The 14,009-nt window shown below is 41.6% G+C and overlaps 1 protein-coding gene across 7 annotated transcripts in view; it reads right to left on the bottom strand.

Annotated features, from left to right (window-relative positions):
- Positions 1-766: 766 nt before the first annotated feature.
- ubr5 (ubiquitin protein ligase E3 component n-recognin 5) overlaps positions 767-14,009 on the bottom strand; it is a 29,307-nt gene continuing 16,064 nt past the window's right edge. Inside the window, exons 30-59 of one of the 7 annotated variants that reach the window (XM_058646851.1) lie at positions 13,813-13,931; positions 13,559-13,685; positions 13,097-13,226; positions 12,828-12,988; positions 12,489-12,728; positions 12,183-12,306; positions 11,866-11,977; positions 11,622-11,753; positions 11,237-11,269; positions 10,431-10,688; positions 10,064-10,332; positions 9,469-9,680; positions 8,989-9,222; positions 8,630-8,703; positions 8,229-8,401; positions 7,522-7,671; positions 6,948-7,165; positions 6,637-6,757; positions 5,431-5,803; positions 5,196-5,283; positions 4,964-5,108; positions 4,716-4,846; positions 4,435-4,495; positions 3,938-4,116; positions 3,758-3,842; positions 3,511-3,666; positions 3,140-3,253; positions 2,894-3,038; positions 2,718-2,803; positions 767-1,518 (exon numbers count right to left, since the gene is read on the bottom strand). In XM_058646851.1, the coding sequence (XP_058502834.1) occupies positions 1,306-1,518; positions 2,718-2,803; positions 2,894-3,038; positions 3,140-3,253; positions 3,511-3,666; positions 3,758-3,842; positions 3,938-4,116; positions 4,435-4,495; positions 4,716-4,846; positions 4,964-5,108; positions 5,196-5,283; positions 5,431-5,803; positions 6,637-6,757; positions 6,948-7,165; positions 7,522-7,671; positions 8,229-8,401; positions 8,630-8,703; positions 8,989-9,222; positions 9,469-9,680; positions 10,064-10,332; positions 10,431-10,688; positions 11,237-11,269; positions 11,622-11,753; positions 11,866-11,977; positions 12,183-12,306; positions 12,489-12,728; positions 12,828-12,988; positions 13,097-13,226; positions 13,559-13,685; positions 13,813-13,931 (4,663 nt within the window). In that variant the 3' untranslated portion in view covers positions 767-1,305. Of the gene's footprint in view, positions 1,519-2,717; positions 2,804-2,893; positions 3,039-3,139; positions 3,254-3,510; positions 3,667-3,757; positions 3,843-3,937; positions 4,120-4,434; positions 4,496-4,715; positions 4,847-4,963; positions 5,109-5,195; positions 5,284-5,430; positions 5,804-6,109; positions 6,298-6,636; positions 6,758-6,947; positions 7,166-7,521; positions 7,672-8,228; positions 8,402-8,629; positions 8,704-8,988; positions 9,223-9,468; positions 9,681-10,063; positions 10,333-10,430; positions 10,689-11,236; positions 11,270-11,621; positions 11,754-11,865; positions 11,978-12,182; positions 12,307-12,488; positions 12,729-12,827; positions 12,989-13,096; positions 13,227-13,558; positions 13,686-13,812; positions 13,932-14,009 lie in introns of those variants that run through there. The other 6 variants (XM_058646852.1, XM_058646850.1, XM_058646853.1 and 3 more) reach the window with 6 other exon arrangements.

Raw genomic sequence — 14,009 nt, 5'->3', positions numbered from 1 at the left:
TTCAAAAAGGCTGAAAATCTGCAAAATACAAACAAGTACACGTGTAGAGTAATTGCGTTTCTACATTCAATCTGCTTAATGTTTGTCAAACCATATCATCATTTTAAATTTATTTTATAGTCCTTGTGAGTACGTAAAACGTATTGCAGTGAAAACGGATTCAGTTTTTCTTACATGCTTTGAATGCATCAACAACGGGCTGTGACATCTCCAGTGAGGTGGCGGGGGCATCACTCTCCCCCTCGCTGATTGGTCATAACGACCAGTTCATAAATACAAAAAGGAAAAAACATTGTTGGATATTATGGGATAGTGTAAATTGCCAGATGCTGAATCAAACAATATTGCTTTTACTGTTTTAAGTACAAATTTTCCTCCCGTTTTGTGATGCCAGGACTTTGTCTACTATACACTGCATCATAAAACATGCCTTTAATGCATTTGTGTAAGCACACCAAGCAGAATCTAAACACATGTAGTTTTATGGGTTACTCGAGTTCATGACACCAACATGATGTACTAGCCATAGATTTTTCCTTGAATATTTAGTGTTTATTTCACCATTTATAGCAACTAGATTTTACCCTTGAATGACCTTTATTTCAATGGGTAAACCAATGTCAAGACTGAACATTTTCCATGATATTCTTGTAAAACATGTAGTCGTGTAGATATGATACAGCTGCCTTTTCACGCAATATAAAATTAAATTCTCTACCACCAATGAAAAAAGTAGTGTAGAACAAAAAATGGACTGGACAACACATTTGCATCCAAGTTTATTTTGAAATTCCCTACTCCCCCTGTACAAGAAAAAAATGACTTTCCACAAAGGCAGCAGTGAACTGTCAGTGATAGTACTTTTCTAGGGAAGGAAAAAAAAAAACTTATTATCACAGTGTGTCTTATTTCTTCTTTTAAATACTTCTACTGCTGTCATCTTTGGCTGGGTTTCGGCAGACAGTTTTCTGTCAAACCAAAGTCCTGGGAAGCAAAGGTTTAAGCCAAAAGAGCAGAGCTGTGGGCTTTAACATTTTACAGTGCCAATGCAGGAATGTTCTGGACTGTATACCTCTTCTTCATTAACACAAAGGAAACAAAGCAATAAAAATTGAAATAAAAATAACAAGCTGTTCGTGTTCACAACACAAACAAATATTACAGCCTGGGGAGATAGCGACAGTACGTCGAATTTCATAAAACTGTATAGACAAAAAATAAATCTACAAAAATGGAGCTAGGTAAATATTACACAACAGTAAACGTCTTTTTTTTTCCTTTTTTAAACTCTTTTCCATTGAACCTCTACACAAAACCAAAATTCTTGGTCTTAATGGCTAGCAGGAGTTTCTGTTTGAGTATCTGTTTTGAAGAATAGAGTGGCACGTAGAGACGCGAGATGCAAGTATTGGCTGTGGGGAGGTGCTGGTCATCTGGAGGCCGGATGGTGATGGAGGGCATCGGCTGGAAGCCTTCTTCGCTGGCTGGAAGAGATGGACTGGAGGTCCAGAAGTACACCTGAGGAGAAGAAACACTCTTGTTATGTTCACGTCGTCATGTGTTGAGATACGGGGAACAAAGCTCACAATGAATGAAAATTGAGTCTTGACATTGCAACAGTCATAATTCATTGTATATATTCGTGTTCTTTGGTATTCATTCATGCTGCGGGACACACAAGTCAAATTGCTTTCTGAGGATTACATTTTAAACTAAAAGTTTGTCTCTACAAGGCTGTTATTACATTTAAAAGGGTCCAGTGTGTAAGAATTAGTGACATCTAAGGGTCAGGTCATACTTTCCACATTCCTCATCTCCAGAGAGCCACTTTGCATATTCCCATGAATGTACATGTTTGTAGTTACATTCATACTAAAAGAAGGGTTTGTGTCAATCTAGTGTTCCATACATGCATGCTTGAGCTCACGTTCTATTTAAGTTGGTGAAAATTTTTCACCAGGAATTTGCCCTCTTTCCTACAAAGCTTGTATTCTTTGAATGCAAAGTAGCATGTGTGTCAGTACCATAACCTGAAGCAAGTTTCCACGGTTACCATCGTCTATGTTGTCTCTTTTGACAGAACAAGCACGAGCCACTAACTGGAATGGCAAGTGCTGTGTTCCATGGTGCACGCACAGTCAGCGCGCCACAACTAAAGGTGGGATTGCGATCGTCTGCTTAAGGCCTGTACAGACCACCACTTAAGATAGTGATTGAAGAAATGTACATTGCATAAACCCAAGCAGACACAAGCAGAGTATGACCCAAGTACTCATAATGAGCATAATGACACTACAGAATGCAATAATCCCCCCTCACCCCCCCTCCCTTTCTTAAGCACGTCAAGAGAACGACAGTGGCCTTCACATACCAGAAAGGACGTAAACACACAGATCATTTCTCTTTTGGTTTAAGTATTCGGAAGTACCCTTTTTAATTTAGATACTAAGTTTCAAATTTAAAAAACAAAATGTTGTGCAAGATGGCGTCTTCTATAAGCGAGGCCCTTGCAAAAAGTACATATAAAAAGTTTTTTTCTAAAGTTTTATTCAATTAAAATTTTATTCAGCAATTATAGATATATACAAACATATATAGTATATTTACATTCTGCCAATACACACTGGACACAGCATTAAATAAATCACCACAATAATATTTTACCATGTTTAACAATATAAAAATTGAAGAAAATTTACAATAAAAACCACACTTACTAGATCTTGCCTCTCAGTCATACTCATCTTCTCCACTATGGACCAAAACCAGCGTTTAAACTGCAATAGTTTGTCTGCGTTTTCCCCTGTTGGATCAAACAAAAAAAGTTTGCATCACAAATGAAACTCTTTGGATACAAAGTAAAACAGGGCACATGTATAAAGTGAAGCCATACCAGACTCATCGTTGAAGGAGGTGAAGCTGATGAGCATCTGGACGTTGACCTCTCCACAGCCGTTGACCAGCAGCCTGAAGTCCTCAGCCGTCAGGTCCTCCAGTGCATTCTTGGGAAGTACGTCCAGCAAACCCTTCCTCATTGCCTAATACAACGAAGACACGATGAGAGTAAAAAAATTTTGGTGATGGACAAACTGACAACATTTGTCAGTGTTCAAAGAACACGAGAATGTGTTTCACTTACATGGAGAGGCTGCTCAGCCACCACTAGCATTCTGTGCTCGGCATACTTCCGCACATACTCGTACACGTTGAGGGGAGTTACTGGCATGTTAACCCCACCAGACAAAAGCTCCACCTGATCCACAGGAATAACACATCGATAACTTAAAAACCCGTTTCACTGTGACATATTGTCTATATCAAGTCCTTATAAAGTTTCAATCATACATATGGATACAACATAGAACAGTTAATAGAAAGAATTAGACTTGTCAACTTGTAAAGATACAGTTTATTATTGAAGTATTGCCCAGCCTTCATCAGAGACAGCAGAGGCTGAGCATTAATTTGTTTACTTTTAGTATTAATCTCAATCATTGGTGACATAATTACCTGTCCAGCCCCTTCCTCTTTGCAGAGGTCAATAGCAAAGGCCAAGTCCATGGCAGCAAACACTGCATCTGCTTCTCCCGCTTGTGAATGACGGATGAGCTGCCGCAGACTTTCATACATGACAGGGTCAAAGAACGCAAAGTCATGCCAGTTCACCTGCAGTGACAAACATACATTTAATATTGTTAGTTATACCATTACAACTTATGAAGGCAGGTCTAATTACTGGTGCAAATGTCGCTCTTACCTTCCTCCCAAGCAAAACTTTGATTACATGTCTGTTCAACGTGATAGGGCAGAGTTCATTCTGCAGGAGACATAACCCCAGTATTCTAGAAAGAAAACAAAATACATATTTACATAATTCAGTCCCCTTCTTGAACCAGGAGAAATAAAATGTAGGAGAGAACACAGAAGAATTCATTACCTTCCAATGTTTCGGAAGCAGTTGAGTCTGGCCTCTGTGTTCTTGCCCGGTCGCGGAGAGTAGAAGCCTCGTTTCCCAGGCTGGTAAAAGAGAGGAGCATTGTCGTCTCCATCATCTGGATCATCCAGTTCCATGTCCACCACACTGCGGGTTGAACCATGGCGCTTACGGTTCTCCTGCTGCTACAACCAGACAAAACAATAGATAGAATAGTTAGGGCTGTGCCAAGTATTGCAAGGTCACTGTTACGTTGTGGATAAATATTGACTGTGACAATGTCTCAAGTAACAAAAAGGACCAGTATGGTAAACCAGAGTTTTGGAGACATACAAAAAGGACTCACGTTCATAGAAATATAATTCTAAGAGACTTAATAAGCTGTGAATTAACAGAAAAAATAACTGGTGTATTGCCACATTGTTAACCTAAATCTCATCAAGCCGCATATAAAGAAAGAACCACAGATGTTTCAGTAAAGAGAGGGTTAGAAAGTTTACTTGTGTTTTCTCTGGAGCATCAAGGAGACCCAAGTCCAATATACTGTCTGCACCATTTTCCCTGTAAATACAAGAGACAGAAAATAAATGTTTTACCTACTAAAGTGTCTGGTAATTTTCAAAGTAATGCTTTTATATACATATAAAACATATGCAGGTTCATTACAAAAGGTCATTTGTTTCTTAATTTTCCAGTAAACAAGTTTCCCAAAAGATGAAAAAACTAGTGAGGGCAACTGTATTGCACATTTAAAGTTGTGTGGTTGATCAGGTTATTTCACCTTCCATGTGCAATTAGAAGCTCCATTGCCTCTTCAACTCTGGCTCTCAGCGAATCCTCACTGGCCAGCAGCAGCAGCAGTTGTGCAGGGGACAACTCCAGCAACATGCCTGTGATTTTACTGGCAAACGCCTGAAGAGACAACATGAGATGCAGTGAAGGAAACGTAATAAATGCAAACAAGAAAGTATTCAACAGGAAGCAAAACTCAGTTCAGTTGTAGTTTAATAAATGCAGCAGTTGTGTTACCGGCTGCATTGCATGAACACGTGGGTAGAGCCTTTCCCCGAGGGCTTGTCGGTGTGCAGGCAGAGGGTCAGGCTCATCACTGGGGTTCCCCTCTGACGATGGCCGGAAAGGTCTCGTGTCTATGGACAGTTGCCGCCTTGAGTCTCTGTACAAGAAAACATGCGTATTTACCTTACACAATACACAAGTTTTTGTTTACTGTAAAATGTTAATGCATTTAACTGAAGTTTACCTGTCTCGGTCTCTTCGAGATCCTGCTCGAAGTCCTCCACTTCGCCTCTCTCTTTCTCGATCTCTGTTCCTCAAACGCTGCATTAGATCTTCACAAATCCAAAAAGGGAGCAGGTTAACTTGTGAAACAAAACACCTTTGTTTACACTCGTATGACATCTGGTTTCAGTAAAGAAACAGGGTTGAATGTAACATCAAATTCCAAAATGCATTATAGTTTCCATGTATTGTCATACTTGAATTGTAATCGTGATGACACGTACTGCTGGCCTGCATGCCCTTGCTGACACTCTGAACACAGTCCAGGTTGGGCAACTTATCATTGGAGAGGAGGGCCAGAGCGATCGCTGTGTAGAAGCTTCGGGCCACACCGCTCCCTTCACCTGGCTCGTCTTTAAAGGTGACCTTCACCCGGTGTACAGCCATGGGTGTGGTTGTGCAACGCCTGCCAAAGTGCGTATTTAGCTGACGCATAGTCTGCTGTATTAGCTGGTCACGATCACGGTCCACCTCAAGGGCCAGGTCACGTGACTGCAAGTTCCTCAGCTTCTCCATCTCCCGACGGAACTTTGATTCCTTTACTTCGAAGCCACCCAGCTCAGTGAGGATCTGGGAGTTAAAGCAAAAAGTCTTCATCATCCAAAATAAACAATGTATGAAAAAATAATTCCCCCGACTTGGCAGACCAACTTTACAAAAACATATTTAACAGTTAAAGCGGACATAGACCGGAAGCTCCAATTAACGCTGCTTTTGTGTGTGTGTATCTGCGTCATTACCTCGTTTATGAAACCCTAAAGTTTCAGAAACAACAGTTCAGCCACTGCTGAGAAAATAAGGGTTTTATTGTTTTCCTGGGCTCTGAGAAGCGGAACGGCACTTCCGTTTGTTGATTATGTCATCAGTAAACCTCACCACTCCTCTCACCACTGTAGCGCCTCCTGGTGCGGGCACTAGTCCGGGAACATCCAGATGCGTACATTCAACCGCAGAAGAAGAAGAACTACTCTTGTTGTAGCTGCTGAGATGCAGAGCATCCACCGTGCCAGAGGGGGAGCTGCGTATCTGAGAGCTGACCTACCAATTTCGTCACTTCCAGGTACCTGGCCAATCACAGGACAGTGGGAAAGCTCTCGTTGGCTGGCCAATCACAACAAAGTCCTCGTTCTGGGGGTGTGATTTTGGTCTGAAACAGCGCGGCTGACTAGAGCGTCAGTGAGGAGATATTTCAATCGGCTCGTTTGCAGCGACTAGGAGGTTTTTAACCATGATAACCAGTTAATATATGTAAGTAGACCTCCATAACTAACATATATGTGCGATACGAGCATTCTTACTGTTTATGTGCCACACTTATTGCTTGTCAAAAATTCTAGGGATAATATAGGAATAAGCGCAATTTTTAAATGCATAAAAATCAAAATGCAGTGATGAAAACGTACCGATCCGGGCTCGGCTCCCACATCTTCCATAAAGACACGACCAAAGAGCTCCAGTGACAGACGCCAGCGGCCAAGTAGCATGTCATGTGAGATCATCATCCCCATGAAACTACAGTGAGGTCTGTACAAAGGAAAATCACATAAAATATAGTGCAGTATAGTAATTTACTGCCTAATTTTGGATCGGCAGTAGAATTTGTATAACTTGCAGTACGCCCACATAATTTTTTGTAATGATTTATAGTTAAACATTTTTGTTCAACACTTGTGGACAGCTTTGGCCGAATTTAAGGCACAGACTGTGCTGTTACCTGAATGATGGCAAAGGAGGCCCATCACTCTCAGTAAGGCCAATCTCGGCGAGCAGGCTGCTCTTTAGCTGGGCAGCAAGGTCATGTGGTGATGGGCCTGGTTTTGAGGCCTCCATCTCCTGCTCTGAAAGTGACTGGTTCTCGGTGCTCCGCTGGCCAGTTTCCATACTCATCACATTCTTCAGGTTGGCCGAGTAAGACATCTTCGTGGGCAGGATCTGTTATGCAGTGGTTCAGAGTAGTGTCTCAGTAATATGATCAGATGCGTGTGTCGAGTTGATGAGTGTAATGATGAAAGAATATTGAGAATGGGACACAAAACGCATATCTATGTTCCAGTACCCACACACCTGAAAGACTACAAGCCAAAACAATACTCAATATTTCCAGTATTATTTTCTATCGATTATCTCCAAAGCGTCCCAAAAGCAGTGGAAATAATGCAGAGGAAATGATACATCTTAGATAGTTGTTACAGATTTCTTGCTACTGCAACATTACTATAGTTTTAGTTATGTGTGGATATTAGAGCACAGCTGCCACAATGTTTGTCCAATGAAGAGGGATGGTATACCTGAGAGGGGGAGGGTAGAGAGGAGCCCATGTTTACCTCCAGGCAGTTCCTGTCCATGCTCGCCTCAGCCAGACCTTTGGTTGCCATGTAGGAGGAGGAGTACAAGCCCTGGGAGGGACGACCAAACAGATCCTCCTTCCTCGCATTAGGCTGTAAGAGAAGTAGTAAAGCTGAGAGTTAAGTAACATTGATGCTACAGGGGCTGTTTGGCCAACATCATTTACATTAACCCGTCATGTAACTGTCAAGAGTGCAGTGATTTCTGGTCTCATTTAAGCTGCTGCTGCCGTTTGCAACAAAAGTGAGCAAAGTGCTTGACATACCCTTACCAAAGCAAAATTATATACACAGCTGTGTGGTTGAGATCACCCTGGAACAGTTTTAAACATACATGGCCCAGAACTCAAAGATGCTTTGGCACTATGATTTGCATGCATTTTGAACATGCTTGATCCACTGGCATGTGTATAAATCCTCATGGCCACAAATCACAGCAGCAGCTATGCTTTAGTGCATGATTACAGGATTCCTGTGGTAAAACTTTGAAGACCTCATCAATGTAGCAGCCATCTTCACTGCCATCAACATTAAAGCATCCATTAAGAAGTGGTCCCCTTACTTAAACTCTTTCAGAATATGTTTTTTTTTTAAGACTTTAGAAATGATTTTCAGAAATTTATTTCAGAAAGACTTAGCAACACGCAGACCTGTAGGAGGTGAGGCTGGTCCGCCAGTGGAATTGCCTCAGCCAAGGGAACATCAAAGGGGTTGGGTGGGATACAGCCCAGGAAAGTCATAGAGTCAGACCGACGGAAGAAGGGGTGGTTCTGACCCGTTTCAGCTGATACAGGGTCCTCATCCTTGTCCTGTAGAGTTGAACCTGAGGCAAAGCAGAGACAAAGCAAAAAACAAAAGGATATTTTGATGGCGCTAAAAAAGGTGATCAATATTAATAAAGATATGTATTAAATATCAAACTGTACTGCCTGTGTCTCTACTTAACAAATCTGATTTTTTTTTTATTTAAGCATGTTTCCAAAGTATAGTTATATTCATGTTATGAATAACTTTTTTACACTACATATTGTTAAGTAAATATTTAACTTACTTTGATTGGTGTCCTCATCATTCTCATGTTCAGAATCTTCATTGTCCAAACCCAGTTCCAAGATTTCTCGGTTTCTAAAAATATAAATAACAGCATTTAAACTACAGGAAAAACCAACTGAAAATGTGGTAACCATGTGTAATTCTGTAATCGCAGGTTATATAATATGATTTCTGTGCTTATATGATTTAATTTATTACCATTGACTCAAGAAATGGCAGTTTTAATTTAATTTAGTTTAGTTTAGTTTAGTTTAGTTTAGTTTAGTTTAAATTAAATTAAATTAAATTAAATTAAATTAAATTAAATTAAATTAAATTAAATTAAATTAAAACAAAAAAAAAAAACCTTTCATTTACCTTTTTCTATCTATCTGGGGGGTGTCAAGTGTGGTCTGCTGGTTCATGGCCTTAATCCAGTAGATGAGAGCCTGGAAGACGTAGGCCACATGCTTGAGTGAGCATACGTCCAGCACAGGAAGCACGTCAGAATGCTCATCATTGTGTGAGCGCATCAGTGAGAGGGCGTAATTTAGGAAATCGCCTCGTGCCGTCATCATGCCTTGGCGAGCAGTCAGCAGGGTGGCTGCTCTCCTAAAACAAATACAAAACAAGTAAGTTCACGGGTTCAACGCAAACCATCTAACAAGCAAAGAGGGCGGCCCTTTTTACAGACTTCCAGCCTGATTGGATCAAGTGTAGATTTACTGTCAAGATCCTTGACCATGAGACCCAGGTCACTGACCAAACACTTTAGATCACAGACAGTGGCCAGAATATAGAGATGCTAAACAGTAATTTCCATGACAGTGGCTTTACCCACGGTTAATTTTCCCTTACCTGCGTCCTTCCAGGGTGCGGAGACTGGGCTCCTCTCTAGCAGTCATGCGTTCCCTACGCGCAGAGTTCTGAGAGGCATGAAGTGGGTGACTGGGGTGACCAGGGTCTCCAGCAGATGACAGGGCTGATCCATATCGCAGCTGAGCTTCAGTGGAATCCATGATGGACACCATCCAGTTCCAGGTGGGAATCAGTTTTTCTTCCACATAGTTCTGTTTCAAAAATGTACTCTATTACATTCAATGGGCAGAGCCTGTTTTTATACACATACCACCTGATGCAAGTGTGTCTGTGCCAATTATATGGTGTTTTTCTTTAATCTTTTTTATTCAAGGCAGTTGAGTTGTATAACAGTATGTGTTAAAAACAACTCCCAACAAAAATCCTAACATTCTATAACTGAGACGACTTTTCTTTTTTTTTTTTGTCAGACCATTAAGTCATGGGAATTACTAAAACATTATCACATCACTATAGGGTTTGTAATCATTATCATATTTTAACAGAAAAATAATATCTCGTATTATTGTGGATTTGTGCCTGAAATGAAGAGTGGGGTGTGTGTTGATCATCACATGGTGGTGCTGTATCTTACCTGTAAGCTGACTGCATCCTGGTAGGTGAGCTTTACAGCAGCAGGATACTGTGAGTAGACTAGGTGGTTGTACTTGGGAATTAGACTCATAAGATCTGAGATCTGCCGGATGACAATGCTGTAGGCCCGAGCCAGGCTGCTGGCAGATGTCAGATAACTGCTGGAGTTGCTGGCCTCCAGCGCAGCCGCTGCTGCTGCAGCACTGGTGCTGATCGCACTGGAGCGACGCAGGTTTGTAGGGTCAATGTAGATCAGGCCTGTGGAACTTGCTGTGTAAAACAACAAATATATATATATCTCAAAACATTTATTTGGGGGATTAAGAATACTGGGGGAAAACTGAAGGAAGAGACAAAACTTTACTGACCCGCTGGTGTTGAGGAGCTTGGGGGGGCACTTCCTGTGGCCCTCTGGCTGGGTGTGTTTCTTACAGCCCATTGCATGGAACGGGGGGCCTGGGCTGCACTGTTGGCATGTGAAGCGCTGGTGGTTCTTTCCAGTGGTTCGTCCAAGAGAAAGGTTTCCTGGTCGACATCATCGCTCTGACTGCTACTGCTGTCAGAGTCGCTGGAGTCATTGGACTGGGAGTCATCCTCTGAAAAGAAGGCAGGGACACTGCTGGCACCTTCAGAGAAAGTGGGGGAGGATAAGGGGTGAAGGGAAAAAAATGAAACAAGTTTAAGGAATTTAGTACGTTTTCTGAACTCTCTCTCATCCTTTACATACAGCTTTCCCAGGCAGGAGTGCGGGTTAGTGAAATCACACCACTACAAGGCCAAACAGCACTAATGTCAGTTAAGTTGCTAAGAATTCAGGTCAAAAGAGCTGCTGCTCTCTGGTGATCAACTTGTGCTTGAATGTATGGTTTAATCTTTATTACTTTTTTAAATATTTAATAACCCACACATTTCAGAGGACCAAGGAGGAGAAACACCACACCATTTGAAAAGCCTACCAGTTGATTAGTTTGTTATTTGGATGAAAGAATGTGACCAATCTTGTGACGAGGGACATTTGTTAAAAAAAATGACACACACACAAAAAAAACACAGTAACAGTGAAATGTGAGAAGGGGACGGACTGAAGGAACTCGCAGCAGTAAACTGTATATGCACTTTGCAAAGTCTTTGCCCTGACATCTGTATATGCATTGAAGTAAAGAGGAGCTCCTACCAAAAATAGGAAATGCCAAGGACACCCTACTGCCTGCAAATGAGATACATGGGGTATTCAGCCAGGGACCATTTTGTCTGTATCATTAGCTCTTCAAACATAAATACCCACAATCCAAAATGTCTGAGAAAGTGGTGCTGATTCTGTAAAAACTGACTGACTGAGGTTGTAACTCAAGGAAAAAAATACACCACAGTGCAGCATGAAAGAAAGCCATTTTCTTATTAGTATGCAGTTGGAGCCTTACAAAACTTTGAAATGAAAAGTTAAAAGGAAATCAATAAGATAGGTGGCCACATTTCCACAAAACCTTAAAAGTACAATGAAACAGGTTAGAATCTTAAATTACATCTGAACCACAAGATTGCAAGGACTGTTGACCAACCTGCTTCAGAGCCAGCAGTTGCTGCTGTGACAACACTTCTGCGGCCACTAGCATTATCCTGATTACTGTGGTTACTTTCACTGTCACTCTCCGTTTCAGCTGCAGCTAGCAGATCAAGTTCCATGTCACTTCCTAAAAACAGAAACAAAGAAAAGCAGATGCTTTAGTTAACCCTGGTTGGGACAAACCAAGTGAGCTTTAGTGTCACCAATTCCCTTTCCTTCCAAAAAAGAATGAGCCTCACCATCCTCATCGTGTTCATCATGTTGCCCTTCTGCTTCAGCATTTTCCTCTCCCTGTTCCTCTTGGTCGTCATGGTGGTCTTCCTCCCCTGCTACGCCCTCTACAACTTCAACCTAACAATCAGAGCACAAGAGAGAACTGTTGACACAAGGCAAAATACACCAGATGAGACCTAGAGCTATGAGAGTAAACTCATGGAAATATCAAACAGTGGAGCATGAGATAGCTCAGCTTGGAAACCCTGTGACCAATATGCACAGAATATCTTGCATACTAAGTTCATTATGGCCTTAATGGCTTTATAATGAGGCTTCCAACCTCTTCCACATCTGCTGACACGATGTCATCCTGTTCCTCGTCTCTGCCTCTGACAGGCTGGGACTGGCTGCTGCGTCGAGGCTGAGGGTTCCTGATGATATAAGACGCAGCTGTCTGGCTGGAACTGGAAAAATAAAACACAAACCCAGAAGACTTTGTGAGTCGGGAATAAGGATAATCAGGAGTCTTCTTACTTTTAGCTTTTAACCACGTAAAGGTCAACATACATATTGGTGCTTTGAATTCAGGGCACCAGAATAATTATCACAAATCTCGACATGAAGGGGAAAATTAAAATTAACAAACCTGCTTGATTGATCAGGTGAGGGTCTTGGAGGTAGAGGTTCAACAGAGAAGAGCTCCTCACTGCCCTGAACAGCATCAATGCTGGTGCTGGCTAAAGTGAAAGGAGCCGTAGGTCTTGCGATACCCATTCGCACAGGAACGATCAATGACTCCGCTACATTGCACAGCTCCTCCACAGCATATGGTAAGAGTGCCTGAAAAACTCGCCGACATTTTCCAATGGGCTGTGGGATGAAGTTGCTACATGGAGGAAACAAACACAACCGGAATCAAAACCAGTGCCATAACTGTATGCTCCTTGTATGTTAGACTTTGAGAGGGTCAAAGAATTAATCTTACTTTTTCTTTTTGGAAGAAGCCATCTCCACACTAAGGATAACGAACACTCTGGCTACAGAGCGAAGAAACCTTCTGGTGACAATTACCGCCTCCTCTCTCCGGCCAGGAGTGTACTTATTCTGCAGCTCCTTCACCAGAGTGCCCAATAAAGTGTCTATGAACTAATACAGGAGAAAACAAACACCGTACAAAATAAAATGAGTGAATGCTGGAGGAAAAAAGTTAAATAAAAAAAACAGATCACAGAAGGAAATGCCAACTGTACTTACAGTAATGTCAGGGGCACACTTGACAATGAGGCAATGGGTGAAACAGTCAAGGCGAATAGTGCCACTCTGCTGGTTCAAGTAGACTTGCTCTTCAGGCAAAAGGTGGGCAATTCTGCTGCTGGCACTAAGTCTAGGAAAGACCAACAATATAAATCTCAAAATATGATCTGATATATAGTGCAGCAAGGAAAGGAAATTAGAGGCACATTTGTTAGGTCAGTAACAACACAATTGGAGTGTATTGCACTGGTGTATGACAAATAATAAAGCAGCAAAAAAAGCGACCCACAAGGAAGTCTCTGGATAAAATTACATGAGTGGAATAGTGTTTCTGGAAAGATGCATTACTGCCGAGTCTCTTGTGTATCATTTTTCATTTCGTAATACACCACATACTTGGGCTTTCAGGCTCATTTTACCAACCAGATCTTAATGATGGGAGAGCTTTACACTGATACTCACGGGTCTTTATTCTCTTGAGAACCAAACATAATCATAGACTTAAGGGCATTCCAGTCCTGAAGAACCCTCTCCAGAGCCAGCTGAGCAAAGCGGGGTGGTTCTAGATCATGGTCTGGCATGTCAGAGTCTTAAGAGGAAATACAAGCATGGGTTAAATACCACAGCTGTTTTAGAAATCTACAGCCGTAGACAGAACTGAAAGACGACATAACATGAGATGATAATGTCAATAAAATGACTGATGGTGTACCAACCTTCTGCATTAGCAGCCTTGCGGTTTCTGTCCTCTCTGATTCGTGGTGGTCTGTATTGACAGTGCTCAACACTTTGCCTAGCAACAGTCTGTACCAGGAACAGTAATATATGCTCTCCCCTGCAGACACAAAAACAAAAAAATATAAATAATACAATAAATATACTGTTCATACATAAAAATTATGCAGTTACTGCA

This window comes from Solea solea, chromosome 13 (genome assembly GCF_958295425.1).
Source record: "Solea solea chromosome 13, fSolSol10.1, whole genome shotgun sequence".
In the NCBI taxonomy this organism is placed as follows: Eukaryota; Metazoa; Chordata; class Actinopteri; order Pleuronectiformes; family Soleidae; genus Solea; species Solea solea.
Note: the sequence above shows the minus strand (reverse complement) of the source record. Positions and strands in the feature narration are given on the sequence as shown.